The sequence below is a fragment of the Vulpes vulpes genome, chromosome 16 (assembly GCF_048418805.1).
Source record: "Vulpes vulpes isolate BD-2025 chromosome 16, VulVul3, whole genome shotgun sequence".
Taxonomy (NCBI): Eukaryota; Metazoa; Chordata; class Mammalia; order Carnivora; family Canidae; genus Vulpes; species Vulpes vulpes.
The window spans coordinates 45881984-45900435 of record NC_132795.1 but is presented as its reverse complement, the minus strand read 5'-3'; the positions used below and the strand labels follow the sequence as shown (position 1 = coordinate 45900435).

Sequence of the window (18452 nt, the reverse complement as noted above, 5' to 3'; positions counted from 1 at the left end):
GTTTTCAGACTGCGTAAAGGTCTGAAAGTTCTTGGAACTGTTACCTTTTTGGCTTATTCTTATTTTCTGGAAGACTCTGTTTCCATACCTTTAAGTATTCAGAGTTACCGGGTATTAATTTCCTGTGGTTGCTGCAACAAATGAGCACAGACAACAACGCAGATTTATTCTCTTATGGTCTGGAGGTCAGAAGCCTGAGATCCCACCGACATTCCTTCTGGAGGCTTCTGGGGAGGCTCCACTTCCTCACCCCTTTCAGCCTCTGGAGGCCTTTATTCCTTGGCTCTGGCCCCTTCCTCCATGTGCAAAGTCAGCAGCGGGTGTGTTATCACCCCGACACTCTCTGTGCCCACATACCCCTCTGCCTTCCCATAGAGACGCGTGTGGCTGTTGACTGCAGCTGGGTGAGCCCGCCCCTTCCTCACCTCAAGGCCCCGACTCCCACGTGCCGGGTGCCCCCCATGTCATGGCATCCCAATGGGTTGGCGTGTTCTGAGGCGGAGGCTGTGAAACGCTCTGGAGGGTCATTTCGCTGACACGTCTAAGCTTCTCTTTTTTTAAGTAAGCTTTTATTGAAATAAAATACATATACATCCACGAAGTGTACACATTTTAAGTGTACACAGCATAGGAATTTCCACAAACTGAACGATACTCATGCACCGAGTTCCTGGATCAAGAAACAGAGCGTTGCTAGGACCCCAGAATCTCCCCACCTGCATCCCCACGACTGTGCAGGTGCGTTGCAGGGCAGCCCCTGTCCTGGTGCCAGGGACGCCGGCTGCCTCCTGATGAACTTACCGAAATCACCTCATTTGGACTCTGTGATCGGCTGCTTTTACTCAACACGGTTGTCAGTGTATCCGCGACGTCATGTGCAGTTGTCTCCCACCCGCCCGTAGGGCATTGCACGGCCACGTGCGGATTGTGCGAGCACGCAGTGTGTCCACTGATGCTCACGGGCCTGCGCTGTGACGATGGGTGCTCCGGTAACCCGTGGCACCCGGTCTCGTGGATGTCGAGGTCTCGAGGATGTCCCTCCTGCTCAGCGTAGACACGGACTGTCTGGCCCATCGAGTACGCGTGTGTTCAACTTCAAAAAATCCCACCCTGCAGTTTTTGAGAGGGGCTGCTGCAGTCAGCACTCCCGCCAGGAGCACAAAGACATGCTAGTTGATAGCATCTCTGCCGGCGCTCGGTTCGGCCCGGGTTTTTCATCTTCGCTCTTCTTACGAATCCACACCGGTACCCTCTTATGGGAAATAGACATCCTCCTATCCGAAATTTCCCGGCAGGTGGGTTGGGTTATCGTTCCCATGTTGACTTGCGGGACTTACTTATACTCTTTCAGTTATGTTTGCTCGCCATGTCTTCTCCCACTCTGTGGTTACCTTTTCATTCTCTTGATCATGTCTTTTGCTGAATAGGAGTTCCTAATTTTGATGCAGACCTGTTCTCCAGTCTTTCCATTTATTGTTAGTGCCCCGTGTATCTTTACAAAATCTCTGCCTCCCGCAGACTCATTGTCCCTCCGACTTGTAATGCACTTACATCATAATATATCAAATTGTTATAAATGTATAGCTGGTTTCTAGGCTTTTCCTTCAGTCTTGTCTCCTCGTTCTGTATCCCACCACCAATACTATCCTGTCTTAATTGCTATTGCTTTATATTAAATACCTGTAGCTTTATTATCTTCAATATTATCTTGATATACCACGCTGTTTCCTCTTCAATATAAATTTTAGATTTAGCTACCCTAGTTTAATGAAAAACCCTAAGGGGGTATTAATTAGATTTATTGAACTTATGGATTTTACCCCCCTTATTCATTCTTCCTGGAGAGGGAGAAGAGGATTTTGCTTCACAGAGTCGGAAGCAGGAACAGCACAGCCCTCCTCTCCTCTTTCCTTGGGAGCCCGCTGGCTGCAGAAGCTGCTGCATGCACGGTTTCACAGAGTCCCTTCCAATGGGAATGAGTGGGTTAGTCTGTGTAATCCTAGGGTCACTTCATTCCTAAACCATGGCTTCCAATAGCTTTGTCACTAATAAAATTCATATTTTGGTCTCATCTGCCTGATTCTTATTCCCATGTTGGTTAAGACCTTGGATGGAGAGAAGTGGTTGTTACTACTTACTGGATACCTAACACCTTAACACAGAACTTTCCATTTGTAATATAAATGTCCTATTTATGTCTTTTATCTTTTCAAGGAGACTGTAGACTTTAGACTTCAGCCTATCGCTGTTAAATTGAATTCTATTCACCTTTGAGAAGCAATATAACCTAGCAGTTATGATAAGCAAGGTTGGGCTGTCATGCACTAATTACATAATGAAAATTTATTTGTAAGAAGGGATAATAGTACTTACTTCATAGAGTTATTGCAAGCATTGAATGAACCAGTGTGCATTTAAGTTATTTTAATAACGACTGGTGTCCAGGGAGTTCTTAATAAATAGTAGCTGTTATTATTGCTGTTGTTTTCTTGGCATTTAGAATTTTCTCAGGCAGGTAGTGAGCATTCAATAGACACATTGATATTAATGGATTAAATTGAAGTGAGAAGACCAGTCTTTCAGGGCTCCATCCTGTGTTCACCAGCTCCTTTGGACCACAGACTCTTCCTGTCTACATGCTGCTTATTTTTCAGAGACCTAGACTTTATAGAGGTTTTACTTTTCAAGATCCCAGTGACCCATACACTTACTTACTATTTACATTATTGCAGTTTCATTAGACCTGCAGTTAGTTTTGAGTGCCATATAGTTATTTAGAAAGGAACGTAAAGATACGTTACCAAATCTTCAGATTTCTTATTATAAAGGAGACTAGTAGTAGTAGGGTGCTAATGTGTGGACATTTGGGTTTTGCTTCATATTATTAAACAGAATTTCAGGACCGTCAATCTTTGTGAGATCATTTAGTGCCATCTGAAGGCCATAAACATCAAACAGCAGATCTGAGGTCCTGCCACCAGACCTATTCCAAGGCTGGAGCTCCATCTAGCACGTCTTCCACTATTCTGTTATTTTGGTAAGAAAAACCTGACTGATAGTGACTTAAACAAGTCATGATTCATTTTCCTATAAAACCAGCTGCCTGGAAGCGACAGTTGGTTTTAGTTCAGTGGCTCAGTGACGACACAGCTCTGGGCTGGCTTCCTCAAGATCTTACTGGCCTTTCTGACTTGGTTGCCTGATGGCGACAGGGGCTCCTAGCATCATATTCCTGTCACGTCCACAGGCAGGAACTGTTCTCGTGCCCGTCTCTTATTAGGACGAGAGAAAGTCTTTTCTGGAAGACCATTGACAGAACTTTGTCCCTTCGTCACCTCTACTGCTAGAAAAGCAAATTAGATGGTTGGAGAAAGGCGAAGGAGAACAGGGTTAGAAATGGCAGCCAGCGAGCCCTGTAGCAGGACCAGTTAGAATATAGCACTTTGGTACGTACGTCGTAACACAGAAGTCATGCGTGTATTATGCACTATATCTCAGGGCTATTTTCTCTGAGTCCGCTTCAGTTAGCACTTTCTTTTTTTTTTTTAATAATAAATTTATTTTTTATTGGTGTTCAATTTGCCAACATACAGAACAACACCCAGTGCTCATCCCCTCAAGTAAAAAACAAGAGAGGTCTATGACATCTTCGTTCTGTGCATTTCGAAATATCAACATAATTTTTTTTGTACTTTATCATTTACATCAAGTATTGGAGACTTTAAAATAATTACTGACAAATGTATTTCTTAACAGGATAAGAACCCATTCCACATTAACTGAAAATATGCTTTCTCATAAAGTACAGTTTGATGGTAGGATCATATCAAGGTAATTGTGATTTTATTAAACTTTTAATCCTATGGTCATAAAACAATAATCTCTTCAAATAGAGATAACAATAATGAGATTATTTAAGTTTGTCCCATATAAGTGCAAAGTGGTAAATTTAGAATGAACATTTTAAGGTAGTATGTATTAATACATTACAAAAATGATGGAGACTATGAGCCTATCAATAAGACATTTTATTTTATTTTTTTTCAATAAGACATTTTAATTAGAAGTTATTTAAAAAAGTAATTTTAAAATGGCTTTCGAAAGAAACTTAGAAGTGAATTTTCATTTTTTTATTTTTTATTTTTATTTATTTATTTATTTATTTTTTAGAAGTGAATTTTTTAAAGATATATACTATTACTAGAAGATGGTAAAGCATTTAAAAATTAACCTTTATGTAAACGGCTATCTTTGATTTTCTTGCAATGGCTTAAATTAATAGTAGATTATTGATAGATGTCGGTCAGTGGGAAACTATCTCTTACAAACTTCTGATCATACACCATGCTGATATTCTTTGTGTATATTAGAGGTGAAGTATGTTTGTAAAAATTATCAAGTCTCTTCAGCGATTTTAAACTTTCTGTAGCAAAATTGGTAAGTGTCTATCCTTGAGTGACTTCTTACAAGGTCAGCATTTTTAAAGATCTTCCGTTTTATCTTAAAACTCTGTCATAACAGTAATCTACATTATAATATATCTATATCATATCAGCATAAGATAAAGCCTTTTTCTCCACCCAAATCTTCCTTAAACTGACACTTCAGCAAGCTGTGCCGCGTTTCCTGTAACTTCCCATAGGCCTCGCTCGCTGCTGCACATTCAATACATATAGGCCCACTTTTTGACATAACACAATTCTGGCTTATTATTTAATTTGAAAATTATCCTGTGTGAGAATCTTTTTTTTTTTTTTTCCTGTGGGAGAATTTTTAACATCATTCTACCTTTCTAGAAATGGACGTGATGCTTGCAGAGAGCTGATTGGATTCTTTTTCATTCATGACCAGTCCCTAACAATTTATGAGTATCGGCAATTTGGGAAAAACAGGTATGTGGTAAAGCGTTGTTGCAGTTGGCAAGATGATCACTTCTAAGGGAAGCTGAATGACTTCACATTTTTATCATTTACCTTCTAGGACAAACGTGCTTCCTTTTATTCAAAAAAACATTTATAGTCATCAGTGTGGACGAAGAAAAGGGAAGCAGTACCAACTCGGTGATTTTTATGTCGTAAGTGGGGTGTGTGTGTGCAGACGTGTTAATGCCAGTGGCTGAATTGGGTAGGATCCTGCTGGGGAGCAGGACCAGGGTTTCTGAGTTTTCAATTTATTCTCCCTCCTTGTAGAGCAGGGGCCGGTGACTGATCTTTCCCCAGGAGGTCCCTCCTCTTGGGTGCAGGTGCGAGTGAGCTTCCCTCACGAAGCTATGGTATAAGCTTGGGAGAGCGTGTCCCTTGGTACTCCCAAAGGCCCTACAAGGCTGTGCCAGTGTTAAGGGGCTATGTCAGTGGCCCCAGGGGTAACGGTCCTGTGATGCAGGCTAGCCTCCTGAAGGTGCCTGTTCTCTGCACGGAGGGATGCGGGGCCTCTGCAGCTGTCAGACCTGGTAGTCGGCTTCTCCACCTGTGGTTCCCTACCTCACATGACCCTACCTTACGGTGTGTGACGGAGGTTCCCTAGAATGGGTCGGTCATAGGTAATATTACAGTTTGTATTGCACTCGTCAATTTTGAATTATGTCCACATTATCTCAAGAGTAAACCTTAGCAGTGTCCGCGGTGACCACCCACATAATGAACATACAGTCTCAGGCCAAGCTCTGGAGACAGAACAGGGAGTAGGTCAAGTCAGTTCCCTACTTTTGTGGAGCCTATGGGCAATACAGCCGGATAGGAGGGGCAACAAGTCAGTCTTGTTGGGTCGGAGAAGGCTTCCTAGGGAGAGTGCCGTCCATACTGATCTAGAAAGGGGGTTAGCTGGGGTGGGATAGGTGGACAGGAGAGGGTAGGACGGGCTTCCAGAGGCGGAGACAGCTGGTGCAAGGAGCAAGGACGTGAAAGAGCGTGGCTTATGCGGAGACCTGGGAGGCGCTTGGTTTAGCTGAAGGTAGGAGTTGGCAAGAGACGAGTCGGAGCTTATTTAGAGGAGCCTTATGTCAAAAAATTCTCTAAAATGTATTGGGGAGTCACTGAGAGATGAGAGGTGGGTGTACTGAGGGGGGCTGACATCGGGTTTGGGATTTAGAAGGAAGATCTCTCTGGTTACAGTATGGGGAGGCCTCGATGGCTAGTGGAAGGAACCAGATTGGACTTAATTCTGTTAGGCGGGAAGGAGGTTAGAGCAGCCTCCACTTGCGGGTGGCCGGGTGGCCGGGTGGCTGGGTGGCTGGGTGGCTGGGTGGCCGGGGCTACGAAGCTAACTAGAAAGGACTTTTCAAGTCTCCAGGAGGCAGAGGCAGTAGGAGGTGTGACTGCCGCGGGGGGAGCTGGGTGAGGAAGACCCTCGCGCCTTCAACTGGGTTAAGTGCCCGGGCCGCCCGGCCGCCCCTTGGGGTCCTGGGGTCAGCCCCAGATCCCATTGACAGCCTGCGGCAGGAGGGTCAGGATCGGCTCTCAACTCCTGCTCCAGAATCTACTGCAGTTGATGGTTCCTTCTTCGCATCCCTCTCCTGTTTTGCTTGAGCCCGATGCGAACTCGGCTCCCTTTTAGGATTTCCCAGAGAGAAACGGGTGGAGGGGAGACGGGAGAAAGAGAAAGGAAGGAAGAGTGGAGGGAGCGGAATGGAGGGATGAAGGGAGAAAGGTCGAAGGACAGAGGGGGAACCACGCAGACCACACGTGGGAGCTTTGAGCAGCACACCTGTGAAGGGAATGTGGACAGGAGTGTACACCGCAGCAGGGGGAGCGACTTCTGCTTTGTCATTAGACATTCTTATTCTTAAAAATATGTCCCTTAGACATTCCCGCAGTCTAGGTCCTCCCCTCCACCTTCTGACGTCCTCCATCTCTTGCTCTTGCCACAATCTTCAGTTTCTTTATGCAGAAATATTCGGCTTATTTTCCTTTCTTCGTGGAAGTGGGGGCTGGTCTCGTCTGCCTTCCAGGGGTCACTCTGGAACTCACCTTTTACTTCAGTGTGCCCCCGCCCCCCGAGGACGTTTCCCCGACATGCCTGGAAAGAAACCTCAGTGCAGGCTGCTGAGGTGACACCAGAAACAGGTGCCTGTGCGACAGACGCGGCCGAGAGGCTCACCTGCAGGCTTCGTAGCATCTTGCTATGGATGCGCACGAGCGGGGCAGGGCCCCGCTCCTCCTTCGCCCAGGCTCTCATCGAGTCCTGCCGTCATTTCAACAGAACTGATACACATTTTAAAGAACGGAGAAAGTCCTGTAGTTACAAGTTTTTTTTTTTTTTTAAAGTAAATGCTTCAGGAAAAAGGAGAGGAAAGAGATCTATCCCCTTATTTTCAAGAGAGAAAATTAAGCCCCTAGTTTAAATTTGTGTTTGTCCATATTGGACCATATTTATTTGAGCAACTCAGGAATTAAAATAATAACAATTTTCTAAGTTTGGATTAGGGATTTTTGATAGGAATCTTTTCAAAACCTTGCTGCTCCAGTTAGGTTATAGTTAGTTTCACATTTAGTTGATGTTTGTTGGCAAAAGACCAGGTGAGAGGATGAGGAACCCATCAGAGCTCAGCAGTGTGCACTACATCTTTCTGTGAATCAATAGTTCTATTTCTGAGCTTAGGGAGGTCATAATTTCAGTTAAAATAACTTTCCCTTTCTTCCTTTGGCTCTTATAAACAGTTGGAGTTCCTATTTCTTGATATCAATTGTTAAATCTAAGATAGTTCTGGACAGCTGAGTGACTCAGTGGTTGGAGAGATTGGGAAATTATTTCCTTTATTTTCTAATATTATTAGCTGAAGCCTGTGTGGTTTCTAAATATTCTCTAAATACACTTTTTAAAGATCAGTATAAAAGTAGACCATGTCACATATAATCAGACTTATTTAAAATTAGTATTAGTTGTATTTTACTTCTTAGATACTTTCTAGCTTTAAGGAATTTATCTGTTAATTTCTTTAGGGTGGAAACTTGACATTTTTGAGTTCTGATCATCCCAGACTTCCAGAAAGCATAAAGGAAAACAAATTACTTATACTTCGAATCACTAATATTGATCAGATAGCTCTGTATTCTCTCAAGTAAGTCAAATACATGTATCATTTGGAAAGTAAGTGAAAACACCATTTTTTATTAAGATGATATTCCATCCTAAAGGATTTTGACTTTAGAGTTTATATTTTTGAAAGACAAAGCATAACTATATGTGTCTACTTTATGTGCTGTATTGTACTCAAATACACATTATGTGTGGGAATAGTTATATAAAGATCAAAAGTGTCCCATTTTATGTTAAAGATACTTTATTAATTGGTCTGTGTTATAGCAGATAATTTGGTCTTTTACCAGATACTACCAAGCAGTCAATTTTAAAAGGTAGGGGTGCCTGGGGGCTCAGTGGTTGAGCATCTGCCTTCGGCTCAGGGCATGACCCCAGGGTCCTGGGATCGAGTCCTGCGTCAGGTTCCCAGCAGGACCCTGCTTCTCCCTCTGCATGTGTCTCTGCCTCTTTTTGTCTCTCATGAACCAATAAATAAAATCTTTAAAAATAAAAAAATAAAAAAGACAAAAGGTAGGCTACAGTACAGTACTATAACATTTCCCACATTTTTAGTGTAATGCTTTTTTTTAGCACTTAAAGAATGTCTTGAGTTTCACATGATTAATGATATGCATAATGAAGAAATAATGCTGTGAATCAAAAGTGCTTTTAAATGAATTTGAGTTTTTTAATCACAGAATACATATTATATAAAACATTATATGTTATCACATATATGTATGAACATGTCAGTTACAATCTATATTATTTGAGTATATAATATATATATTGTGTGATTTAAAAAAATCCAAATTCATTTAAAAACAGTTTTGATTCATAGCATTCATGGCATTATACATAAACAATATACATTTTATATACATATTTGTGTATAAGTTACATAAGTAAAATATAAAATATATATGATAATAGAATATATATTAAAATACATATTTTTAAATAACAAAATATACATGGATTTATCCTACTCTTTCGAGCGTTTCTTGGTGCTGAATCCATTTCAAAATGACAATAATTGGCATACTGTATGTGCATTAGAAGCCACATCCCCTGAATTAGCTAAAGGACATCTGTTTCTTTGTCATTTACTATATTGTTCAAATGAATACAGTTTTTTTTTTTGCTATTTATTTATTTATTTATTTACTTACTTACTTATATATATATTTTTAAAGATTTTATTTATTCATGAGAGACAGTGAGAGAGAGAAGCAGAGACACAGGCAGAAGCAGGCTCCACGCAGGAAACCTGACGCAGGACTCGATCCCAGGACCCTGGGATCACACCCTGAGCCAAAGGCAGACGCTCAACCACTGAGCCACCCAGGCGTCCCAATTTTTTGGCTTTTTAAAATAATGTGTTTACATTTTGTACTTTGAAAATTAGAAATGCTTTTAAATTTTATCGTTTTAATTATTTTAAAAGAACATCGATATAGCTACCAAATGAATATAATGTTTAAAGGTACTTCTAGGAAGGCTTAAGGATTTTAGCTCGATTTAGCATATTTAATCTTTCTGGGGATTATGGCAGCAAGCCAGCTGGGACTTGAGAAATCTCTAAGCCCTCTTCCAATTCGGAGAGTTTCTTTGAATCTGGAACAGAGAAGAGCTTAGTAAAGTTTTTGTACTGAAGATCGCAAAACAATAGATTTTTATCTGCTGTGAACATATCAATTGCAGAACTGATTCTGTGGAACATGAAGATGATATAACCAGTCAAGAAGCCAATGATAGGCTTGTCCTAGAGGCTGTTCAAGGTATGGATTGTGACTATAGTCTCAAGTAGTTCTAATTGCAATGATATAGTTTTATAGTTTTAGTTTTATAACAAAGGCACTTTGTTTATATTTCTTATTTGCTTATCTTTTTAGGAATTTATATATTTAAAAATATTTTATAAAGTTGGTAGATTTGAAAAAACATTTTTAGGATTTTTTCCATTTTAATGATCTTGTTTAACTGAATAACTAGTATTGTATGAATTATGAATTTTTTTTTGAATTATGAATTTAAGAGTATTAGAAAGCACTAGATAGTATGGGTTTTCTCCATGAAATGAATAAATGTAAGTGATTTTTGTAATATAATACTTGTTTTATGCATGAGATGATATCCTAAAGAGATTTATGGCAGCCTCTTATAAAAGAAAAATGCTAGACTGGGAGCCAGGTTGGCGTTTGGACTCTGCCATTTGGTAGACATATTATATTGTGTAAACCTCTTACAATTTTTTCTTCATCTCTAAAATGGGGATAACCAGTTTTATTAACTTTCCAGAGTTGTAGTAATAAATGAGATATGTGCAGGCTTCGGACATGAAAAGACGTTACAGATTTTGTTTGTAGGGTCCAGTCTTGTAACCGCTGGAATATACTAGGCTCAGATAGACAGCTCCTTTGGTGATTCTCATGGTCAAGGAGAAGACATTAGACAAGTAATCACAGAAATCAACCTATAATTTATGAAGTTCGATAAATCCTATTTGTCACTTAAAAATGATACGAGAGTAGTAAGAAGGCTAGAAACAGATTTAAAAGTTGTCTGGGGTTGGTGATGGAACTCCCCCGAGATTCCTGATGTCATTGTCAGGAAACCATTTTCTCTGTTCTGTCCTGGGCAGCACAGGATTTGTCACTGTTGAATCCGTGATATCTGTTCTTTATGAATTTAATAACTGCTTTGTAAAGTGAACTATGTTTTCTTAAGTAAAGATGGTGCAAACTGTATTAAATGTGATCACTGGCCTGCAAAGAGAATGCTAAAAGCTTGAGAATATAACTAAAAATTCCTAGAAGAAAGCGTTACTTTAAGTGTGTAAGTAGAAGAAAGCACTCCAGAGCCTTGATGTCGTTCATATGGAGGTTACGATGTGAAGATTCCAAACTATTTTAGAGACTTTGAGCTTGTTATTTCTGAGTGACTTGCCTGGCATCAATTTTGTAATTATGGCAAAGAGGAACGAGGTGTGAGGTCATTAGATGAAGAGGAAGCCTGGAAAGTAAAAACTAAGATTTTATTTGGGACACGTAAATTATTTTCATGCTGAGGAAGTGATCCCTTACTTTTCCATATAACACTTTGACCACACAGTGGTGCTATAGTTCTAGTGTATTTATGCTGAACACTCTTCTGAAAGCTTCCAGGCTCCCGGAGTCTTGCCAGTCCTACATGCCCCCCGGGTGCATATTCACATCCCTTACACCACTCACATCAGCTTTAATTTTCCTACAAGAGACAAGTGGAAAAAACAAAAAGTGGAAAAAAAAAAAGAGAGACAAGTGGTACCTTGTGTATGGGAATAATTGGTTTCTCGCTCTCTCTTCTTCCTAAACAGATGTGCTAAAAGAACAGCTACTCAAAAGGGGTGTTCGTATTTTGACCGGATTGGGAAAATACCTTAAACAATTGGACAAGGAAGGAACTGGACTTTTGGACAAGGCAGCTGTCAAGCAAGCTCTGCAAGAGTTTCACTTGCAAGTGTCTGAAGACGTATGTACTGCGATGAAGGACATTGCTTACTTTCCTTCTGAGATTTTAGTAGTTCATGTGTGTCTCCTAGGTTTTGGGAGGATTTTATTATTTATTTATTTATTTATTTATTTATTTATTTATTTATTTATTTATAGCATGAGTTGAGTCAGGGCAGACGAAGAGGAAGACAGAAGCAGACTCTGTGCTGAGCCCTGAACCCCAGACCCTGAACCCCATCCAGGGCTCGATTGCACAACCCTGAGATCATGAACTGAGCCCAGATCTCGATTTGGATGCTTCACCGACGGAGCCACCAGGGGCCCCCATGTGTCTCTTTATGCCTCATAATCAGTGTTAGCCTCCAGGCAACAAGTACTGTTAACTTTAAAATTCCAATATTCATTCCTCCCTCATACACCTACTAAGAACCTAGTACGTAGGCACTTCTCTAAGCTCTGAGAAGACACACTCTGTCCTCTTAAGGTCTTTATAATCAAAGGAAAAGAAAGATAGGAAGAATTTAAACACCATATGTGCTAAATAGAGAACCAGGCCAGGTTACCGGGAAGAGGAGGATTCCCAGGGGAGGCTGTGGCTCAGCTGAGTTGTGAAAGATGAGGAGGAGTTAAACAGACAAGACGGGAGGAGGAATATGGATCACACAGTGATGCTTCACATGAAAGGAGAAGCACGTGTGAAGGCACGAAGGCGAGGGCGTGTGTTGCCTGTTCTAGGAATTGCAGAACCTCAGCCTCACTCCCCCGGCCCCTGAGCTTCCACACATCCCGTTCCTTACGCTGTGAACAACCTCCGACTAGACCTTTGAGTGGCTGGATTTCCCATCCTGCAGGCTTTCCCTGGCTGGGGCTCTACAGTGATGTGTCCAATGCTGCACATGATCCCTGGTCCTCTCTATACCATTTGCAATTTTATTTTCTTCATGCCACTTTGCAAGGGTTTTCTGGCTTTTCTGGCAAGTAGAGTGTAAGCTCCATCAGGACAGGGCCCAAGGTGCTCTGACTTCCTGCTCTGTATCTAACACCTCAGACGGAACCTAGCATAGGGCAGGTGCTGAATGAACAGCGTCAGTTTACGTGGGTGGATGCATGAGATGGGGAAAGAGAAGACCCGGGGGAAGTAAGCCTGGCAGGGTCCACTGCCCGGAAGCCTTGCGTGCTGTGCTAAGAAGGTTGGGCTGTATTCTAAAAGCACATTTGGAACACATCTGCCTCAAGGATGAGATGAGATGAGAGAGTCTCTTGCTTCAAATGGTCTTGTCACAAGACCTAGTGTATTCTGTGGGAAGAACACTGGGAATTGAACTTAGGAGATGGAGATTCAAGCTCTAGACTTACTACTTCAAGTGTGTGGTCTTGCATAGGTCTTTTACCTTTTCTGATTGCCAGGCTCTACGTGGGCAATCCACAGATGATACCTGTGGCCAGAGTTACTTTGAACCTCAGATGAGAAGATGACGCAGGAATGTACCTTTCCAGCTAAAATCCTGTGCCTGTTTGATGTGCTTATCACTGTGACACACTGTGTGTGTGTGTGTGTGTTTATTTATTATGTGAGAGAGAGAGAGAGAGAGAGAGAGAAACAAGCAGGGAGATGCAGAGCAGAGGAAGAAGCCGGCTCCCCACGGAGCAGGGGGCCAGAACCCCGGATCATGACCTGAGCCAGAGGCTCAACCGACTGAGCCACCTAGGCGCTCCTTCTTTTGTGTTTTTTACCAAATTTAACTTTGTGGCCCACCTAGTGAAGCATACCAGAAATCATCTAACTTTAACTCTTCCTCTCAAGAATAAAAAAATAATGGTAACAGTAAAAACAGCAGCATTAAATTAGAACGCCTTGGTGTCTTCATCCACAATCACACAGGTAATTCCACTTGGAACCCAGATACTCTAGGCCAGTCTGGCATTCTGCATCAACCAGTAGTACTTCTCTTCTTGGTTGATTGCTAAATTTTTATCACTGGGAGTCAGGAATAAAAACTAAAATAATTATATAAGACTTCTAACATATACTTGGAAAATATAAGCTTCCCTTTTTCTTATTTAAAAAATAATATCCCCTCCTTTTGCCCCTTTAATACCATTAAGGAACCCTGCAATGATAAGCAAAAATAAGAAATCAAGAATCACCATCTGGGTCTAATTGTGGAACTAGTTTGGGGAAGACATAGTCATTTTTCCCTGATCTGAAATGTAAAAAATTGATATGCATCCTAAGTAGCCTAATTTATTAGAGATACTATAATTTAAGCTCAGTTTTTTTTTTTCAACTAAGTTATTTTCCATTCTCTACCGTATCTTAGAAAGACTTCCATGGATTCGTTGCCACTTTTGGTAAATTATTCCATTTTTGAAAATTATTTATTTTAAGCTTCAAGCAGTATCTTTTAATTCTAGTCCATGAACAGAGCATGCAAATTCATCTTTTATCCGTATTATGTATGATTTTAAAGGTCAAGCTCATTTTTAAATTTAAGAGCAATTTTACAGACTCTTAAAGTCAGTCATGTATTGGGCATTGTAACAGACAAATTAGGGGTCATTGAAAATAGGAGGTAGTAGCAGAGAACTTTTATTCGTACCCATCGTTTGTCAGCACCTTGCTAGCTATCTTATTTACATTCTCATTGAAAGCTAGCAGCCTGACTGAAGCACTGAAAATATATTGATTTACTGGAGTAGAAGAAAACCCCATGCTGTGATTCTTTTTGTTATTAGGAACTTTATGAGTAGAACATTCTATGAAATTATGCATTTGCAAAGAAGTAAGTGGCAATGGTGCAAGGAACAAACTGGCATGAGGATTTACTCAAAATAACACCTTTGGGTGTGAACTGTGGAATGATGTTGGAGCTGTTCCGATGTCCTGAGCCATCAAATGTGAGGGCCAGCAGGCAGGCTGTTAGGAAGCCTCGCGGAACCCGAGGGACTTTGTTGTTGCCATGTGTTTAATACTCAGAGATAATTCCATGTTCAAATTCGATAGGTGGTAAGCATTTTTGTATAGAAAGGAATCAAACTTAAAATACGAATTTGTGAAACTGCCCCTCCTACGTGACCCTTAACTGTAGGGCACTGTCATCACCACGGGGTTCCTGCAAGTAGCTCTCTTAGCACCTTTGTTTGGGTTTACATGCAAGTTTTTGGAATTGCCTTGAGTCCGCCACCCGGTTGGGGCTACAAAAGTAGTAACAAAACATTGTTGAGAGGAGTTCAGTTGTGGTGCTGCCTACCGTGGACCGAATCTGCTCTCTGAACGCTTCTAGGCCCTGGAGTCTGCGTGGCAAGTTCTGGAGGGCCACGCGGGTGGCAAGGCCGACTATGGAGAGTTCACACGCGCCGTCATTGGGGAAATGAATGAGTACAGGAAATCGTTTGTCCGGAAGGTAACTTCGTCAAGTGATCTTTGAAAGTCGCCTTTAAGAGTGTCGGGCTCACCATTTCAAAACTGTATTGAATTACCTTTGCACATGTCTTCAGTCCTTTTAGCCGTAATGTCTTTTGGGTTTAGTAGATAGAGGCAAACACGTACACGTACAGATCTTCCAGGACAAAGCAAAATAATTTGAGGGTGTGTTTTAGAAACAGATTTTTTTTAAAAATTTTTATTTATTTATGATAGTCACACACACACACACACACACACACACACACACACACACAGAGGCAGAGACACAGGCAGAGGGAGAAGCAGGCTCCATGCACTGGGAGCCCGACGTGGGATTCGATCCCGGGTCTCCAGGATCGTGCCCTGGGCCAAAGGCAGGCGCCAAACCGCTGCGCCACCCAGGGATCCCTAGAAACAGATTTTAAAAGGAAAATAAAATCTGAAATCAAATTTTGGGTTCACAGGTGACTAGTTCCATAAATTGCTGGCTCCATAAATGACCAGTTATATGACTATTTATTATTAAATATCTCTGATCTTAGTTTCTTGTCTCATAGAGTTGGTACAAGGATTCAACAGGTAAAATTCTTAACATTATGGCTGTTCCAGGGTCGAGGCTCAATCTTAGGACCATGACTAAGAGCTGTTTCTCTGGGTTTTATAATATGCATGTTAGCGAGCTGTTCAAATGATGATTAAAATGACCTTATTAGATTAGAATGAAAAACAGGACCCCTGATTTTTTTTTTCTAAACATTCATGAATTTATTTATTTTGGAGGGTGAGAGAGAGAGTGTGTGCTCAAGATGCAGGGTGGGCTGAGGAGGAGAGAGGATCCCACGCAGGCTCCACCCCCAGTGGGAGCCCAACACCGGCTCCTTCTCACCCCCCGATCATGACCTGAACCCAAATCAAGGGTTGAGGCTTAACCGACTGAGCCACCCAGGTGCCCCCAGGAGCCTCGATTTTTATAGGAAAGTACGTATTACTCAGGTTCTGAGGGCCATTTTCAGAGCATACTTTTGAGCGACGTAGTTTCCTTCTTTTTTGGACGTGCACCTGATATAAGATGTAGATGTGTCTAATACTGAGGCAAAGCTTTTGTGCATGAAAAGTATAAACCACTACACGAGGTGTAAATCTCAAATAGAAAACATCAAATTTTTTATCTTTCCCAGCCAAAAGATGCAATAAAAACTTTATGTTGAATGAATTCACATAATTTATAAATTTGAATTTATTTGTACTTCAGGTGTCCTGGTGACAGATTTGAGTTTCCGAAGTAGAAGCTGGAGGGTTATCTCCTTCATGAATCTTGGTACTGGGACTAGGGGCCAAAGTAGAGTTACAGAGTACCTTTCCCAGGGCTGCCTTAGCAAATTCTGCAGACTGGCTGATTTAAAAAACAGAAATTTATCGCCTCACAGTCCTGGAGGCTAGAAGGCCAAGGCCAAGATGTCGGCAGGTCTGTTGTTTCCTGAGGCGTTTCCCCTTGGCCTGTGACTGGCCGCCTTTCCCTCTGTGCTCACGTGGTCATCCCTGTCTGGTTGTCTGTGTCCCCGTCTCCTGTCCTTATAGACCAGTCACACTGGATTGGAGTCTACCCTAGTCATTCCATGTTAACCTCATTACCCCCATCTCCAAATAACAGTCACATTCTGAGGTGGGGGAGGGGCAGGGGTTAGGGTTTCAGCGTATGATGAGGGTTCAGCCCATATCAGGTACCATATTTCTGTGAACACACTGTGAATTAACAAACTTGATTGTAGTTTTGACTCTTCTGCGAGTGGGGCTGTGGCTTTGGGGTGGCTGTGTGTTTCTATATGCCCCATTCCTCTTCCCCTTCCCCATAAAATATTTTTTATTTTATGATACTAAAAATTGCATTGAGTAAGAGGAGCAGTAAAACAACTGGCATATAGAAAGTAGTGCTAAGTTTAAGGAAATAGAGTCAAGTCACTTAAAAAATATTGTACTTTCTCACTGATTTTAGTTATGAGTATTTGCATGTTCACTTTTTGAGTCAAAACAGTCCTGGTAGTTTGTCTTGGCCATTTATCAGTTTCCTATAACTCCTAGTGCTGGAAGTTACCAGAAGGTCTTTTGGCCAAGTCTTCAGCACCAGAGGTCAGGTTACCCTGTCAAGGTCACGGGGCCAGAAAGTACAGAATAAGTGTGGTGCAGATTGCCCAACATTTTGCTCTAGTATCTTCCTGTATTCATGATGTTCCCTTCATATATCAGTTTATATATGGCAGAGTACTGTGGGTTTTTTTGTTTTGTTTTGTTTTGTTTTTTGGAAGATTTTATTTATTTATTTGAAAGAAAGAAAGAAAGAGAGAACAGAGAGAGAGAGGGAGAGGGAGAGGGAGAAGCGGGCTCCCCACTGGGCAGGGGGCCCCCATGCAGGTCTCGATCCCAGGACCCAGAGATCGTGACCGGAGCAGAAGGCAAATGCCTTCCTGACTGAGCCCCGCAGGGGCCCCGAGTTTAGTACTTTTAAACTGGCTCAAAAAGAACTTCCTACAGAATAGAGAATTAGGTTCTCATGTTTAATGATTTCACAGAAAAAAAAATAACATTTCTCTCTTCAGGCCTTCATGAAACTGGATTTCAACAAAACTGGCTGTGTGCCTCTTACAGACATAAGAAAATGTTACTGTGCAAAGAAGCATCCTCAAGTCATTTCAGGTAATTATCAGGAGCCAAAATGCATTAGATTTCTAAAATGTCATTAATAAAAGTAATATCCTTAAATCATATTAACTTACAGTGTGGACCTGAGGCCATTAAGGGAGGAAATAAACAATTATTTTTAAAACCAGAAACATAAGAGCCATTGATCTTCTTCATTAAAAAATTCCTAGGTCTATTGTCTGTGTTTATTTTTTTTCTTTGATGTTTATAAAATGAGATGGAACTTTTACTTTGTACAGAGGAGATTATGAGGAATTTGAGTTAGAACAGAGTAGATTTAGAGGACGGACGATTACACGTGCAAGTTCTCTGAGTTACCCATGTGGCCGTTCTGTTTTCCACTTTCAGTGCAAGTATTCCAAAACTTACGTGAGGTAGTCAGCGCTGTGTTAGGAGCTAGGCTTTGCATCAGGTGCTCTGCCCAAGTGTAGGTGATTGCAAGTGTCCTGAGCACTGATAGGGTAGGCTGGTGGTCAGTAGCAAGGCGAGCAAATGATGTTCGGCTCAGCACAGTTTCAGTGTACAATGGGTTTATCAGATGTAACTTTGTCACGAGTCAGGGAAGAGCTGTGATTTTAGGGATTCATTCTCTACTATATTTCTTCTGACTTTAATTTTTACGTAATTGATTTGTAAATTTTCAGTATAAGGAAAGCACTTGGCCATGGTAACTCTCCTCTTTTCATTACACTTTCCTTCATAGAGGTAGCAGACATTATCATTTAACCATTTCAGTCCTTACTCTATGAATTTTCATAGTTGTGTCTGTACTATAAATATCTACTACTTCTTGAAGTGTTTTTTTTTTTTTTTTCTAACGTGACAGGTACAAAGAACAC

The 18452-nt window shown here is 41.3% G+C and overlaps 1 protein-coding gene across 34 annotated transcripts in view; it reads left to right on the top strand.

Annotated features, from left to right (window-relative positions):
- The window catches only part of CAPS2 (calcyphosine 2), a 66996-nt gene that overhangs the window by 21928 nt on the left and 26616 nt on the right, over positions 1-18452 (top strand). For 28 of the 34 annotated variants that reach the window (XM_072741310.1, XM_072741311.1, XM_072741298.1 and 25 more), the window contains 8 exons: positions 3757-3831; positions 4797-4892; positions 4981-5074; positions 7938-8056; positions 9721-9797; positions 11375-11529; positions 14795-14914; positions 17511-17607. In XM_072741310.1, coding sequence (XP_072597411.1) covers positions 3757-3831; positions 4797-4892; positions 4981-5074; positions 7938-8056; positions 9721-9797; positions 11375-11529; positions 14795-14914; positions 17511-17607 — 833 coding nt within the window. Of the gene's footprint in view, positions 1-3756; positions 3832-4796; positions 4893-4980; positions 5075-7937; positions 8057-9720; positions 9798-11374; positions 11530-14794; positions 14915-16168; positions 16382-17510; positions 17608-18452 lie in introns of those variants that run through there. The other 6 variants (XM_026001698.2, XM_072741314.1, XM_026001701.2 and 3 more) reach the window with 2 other exon arrangements.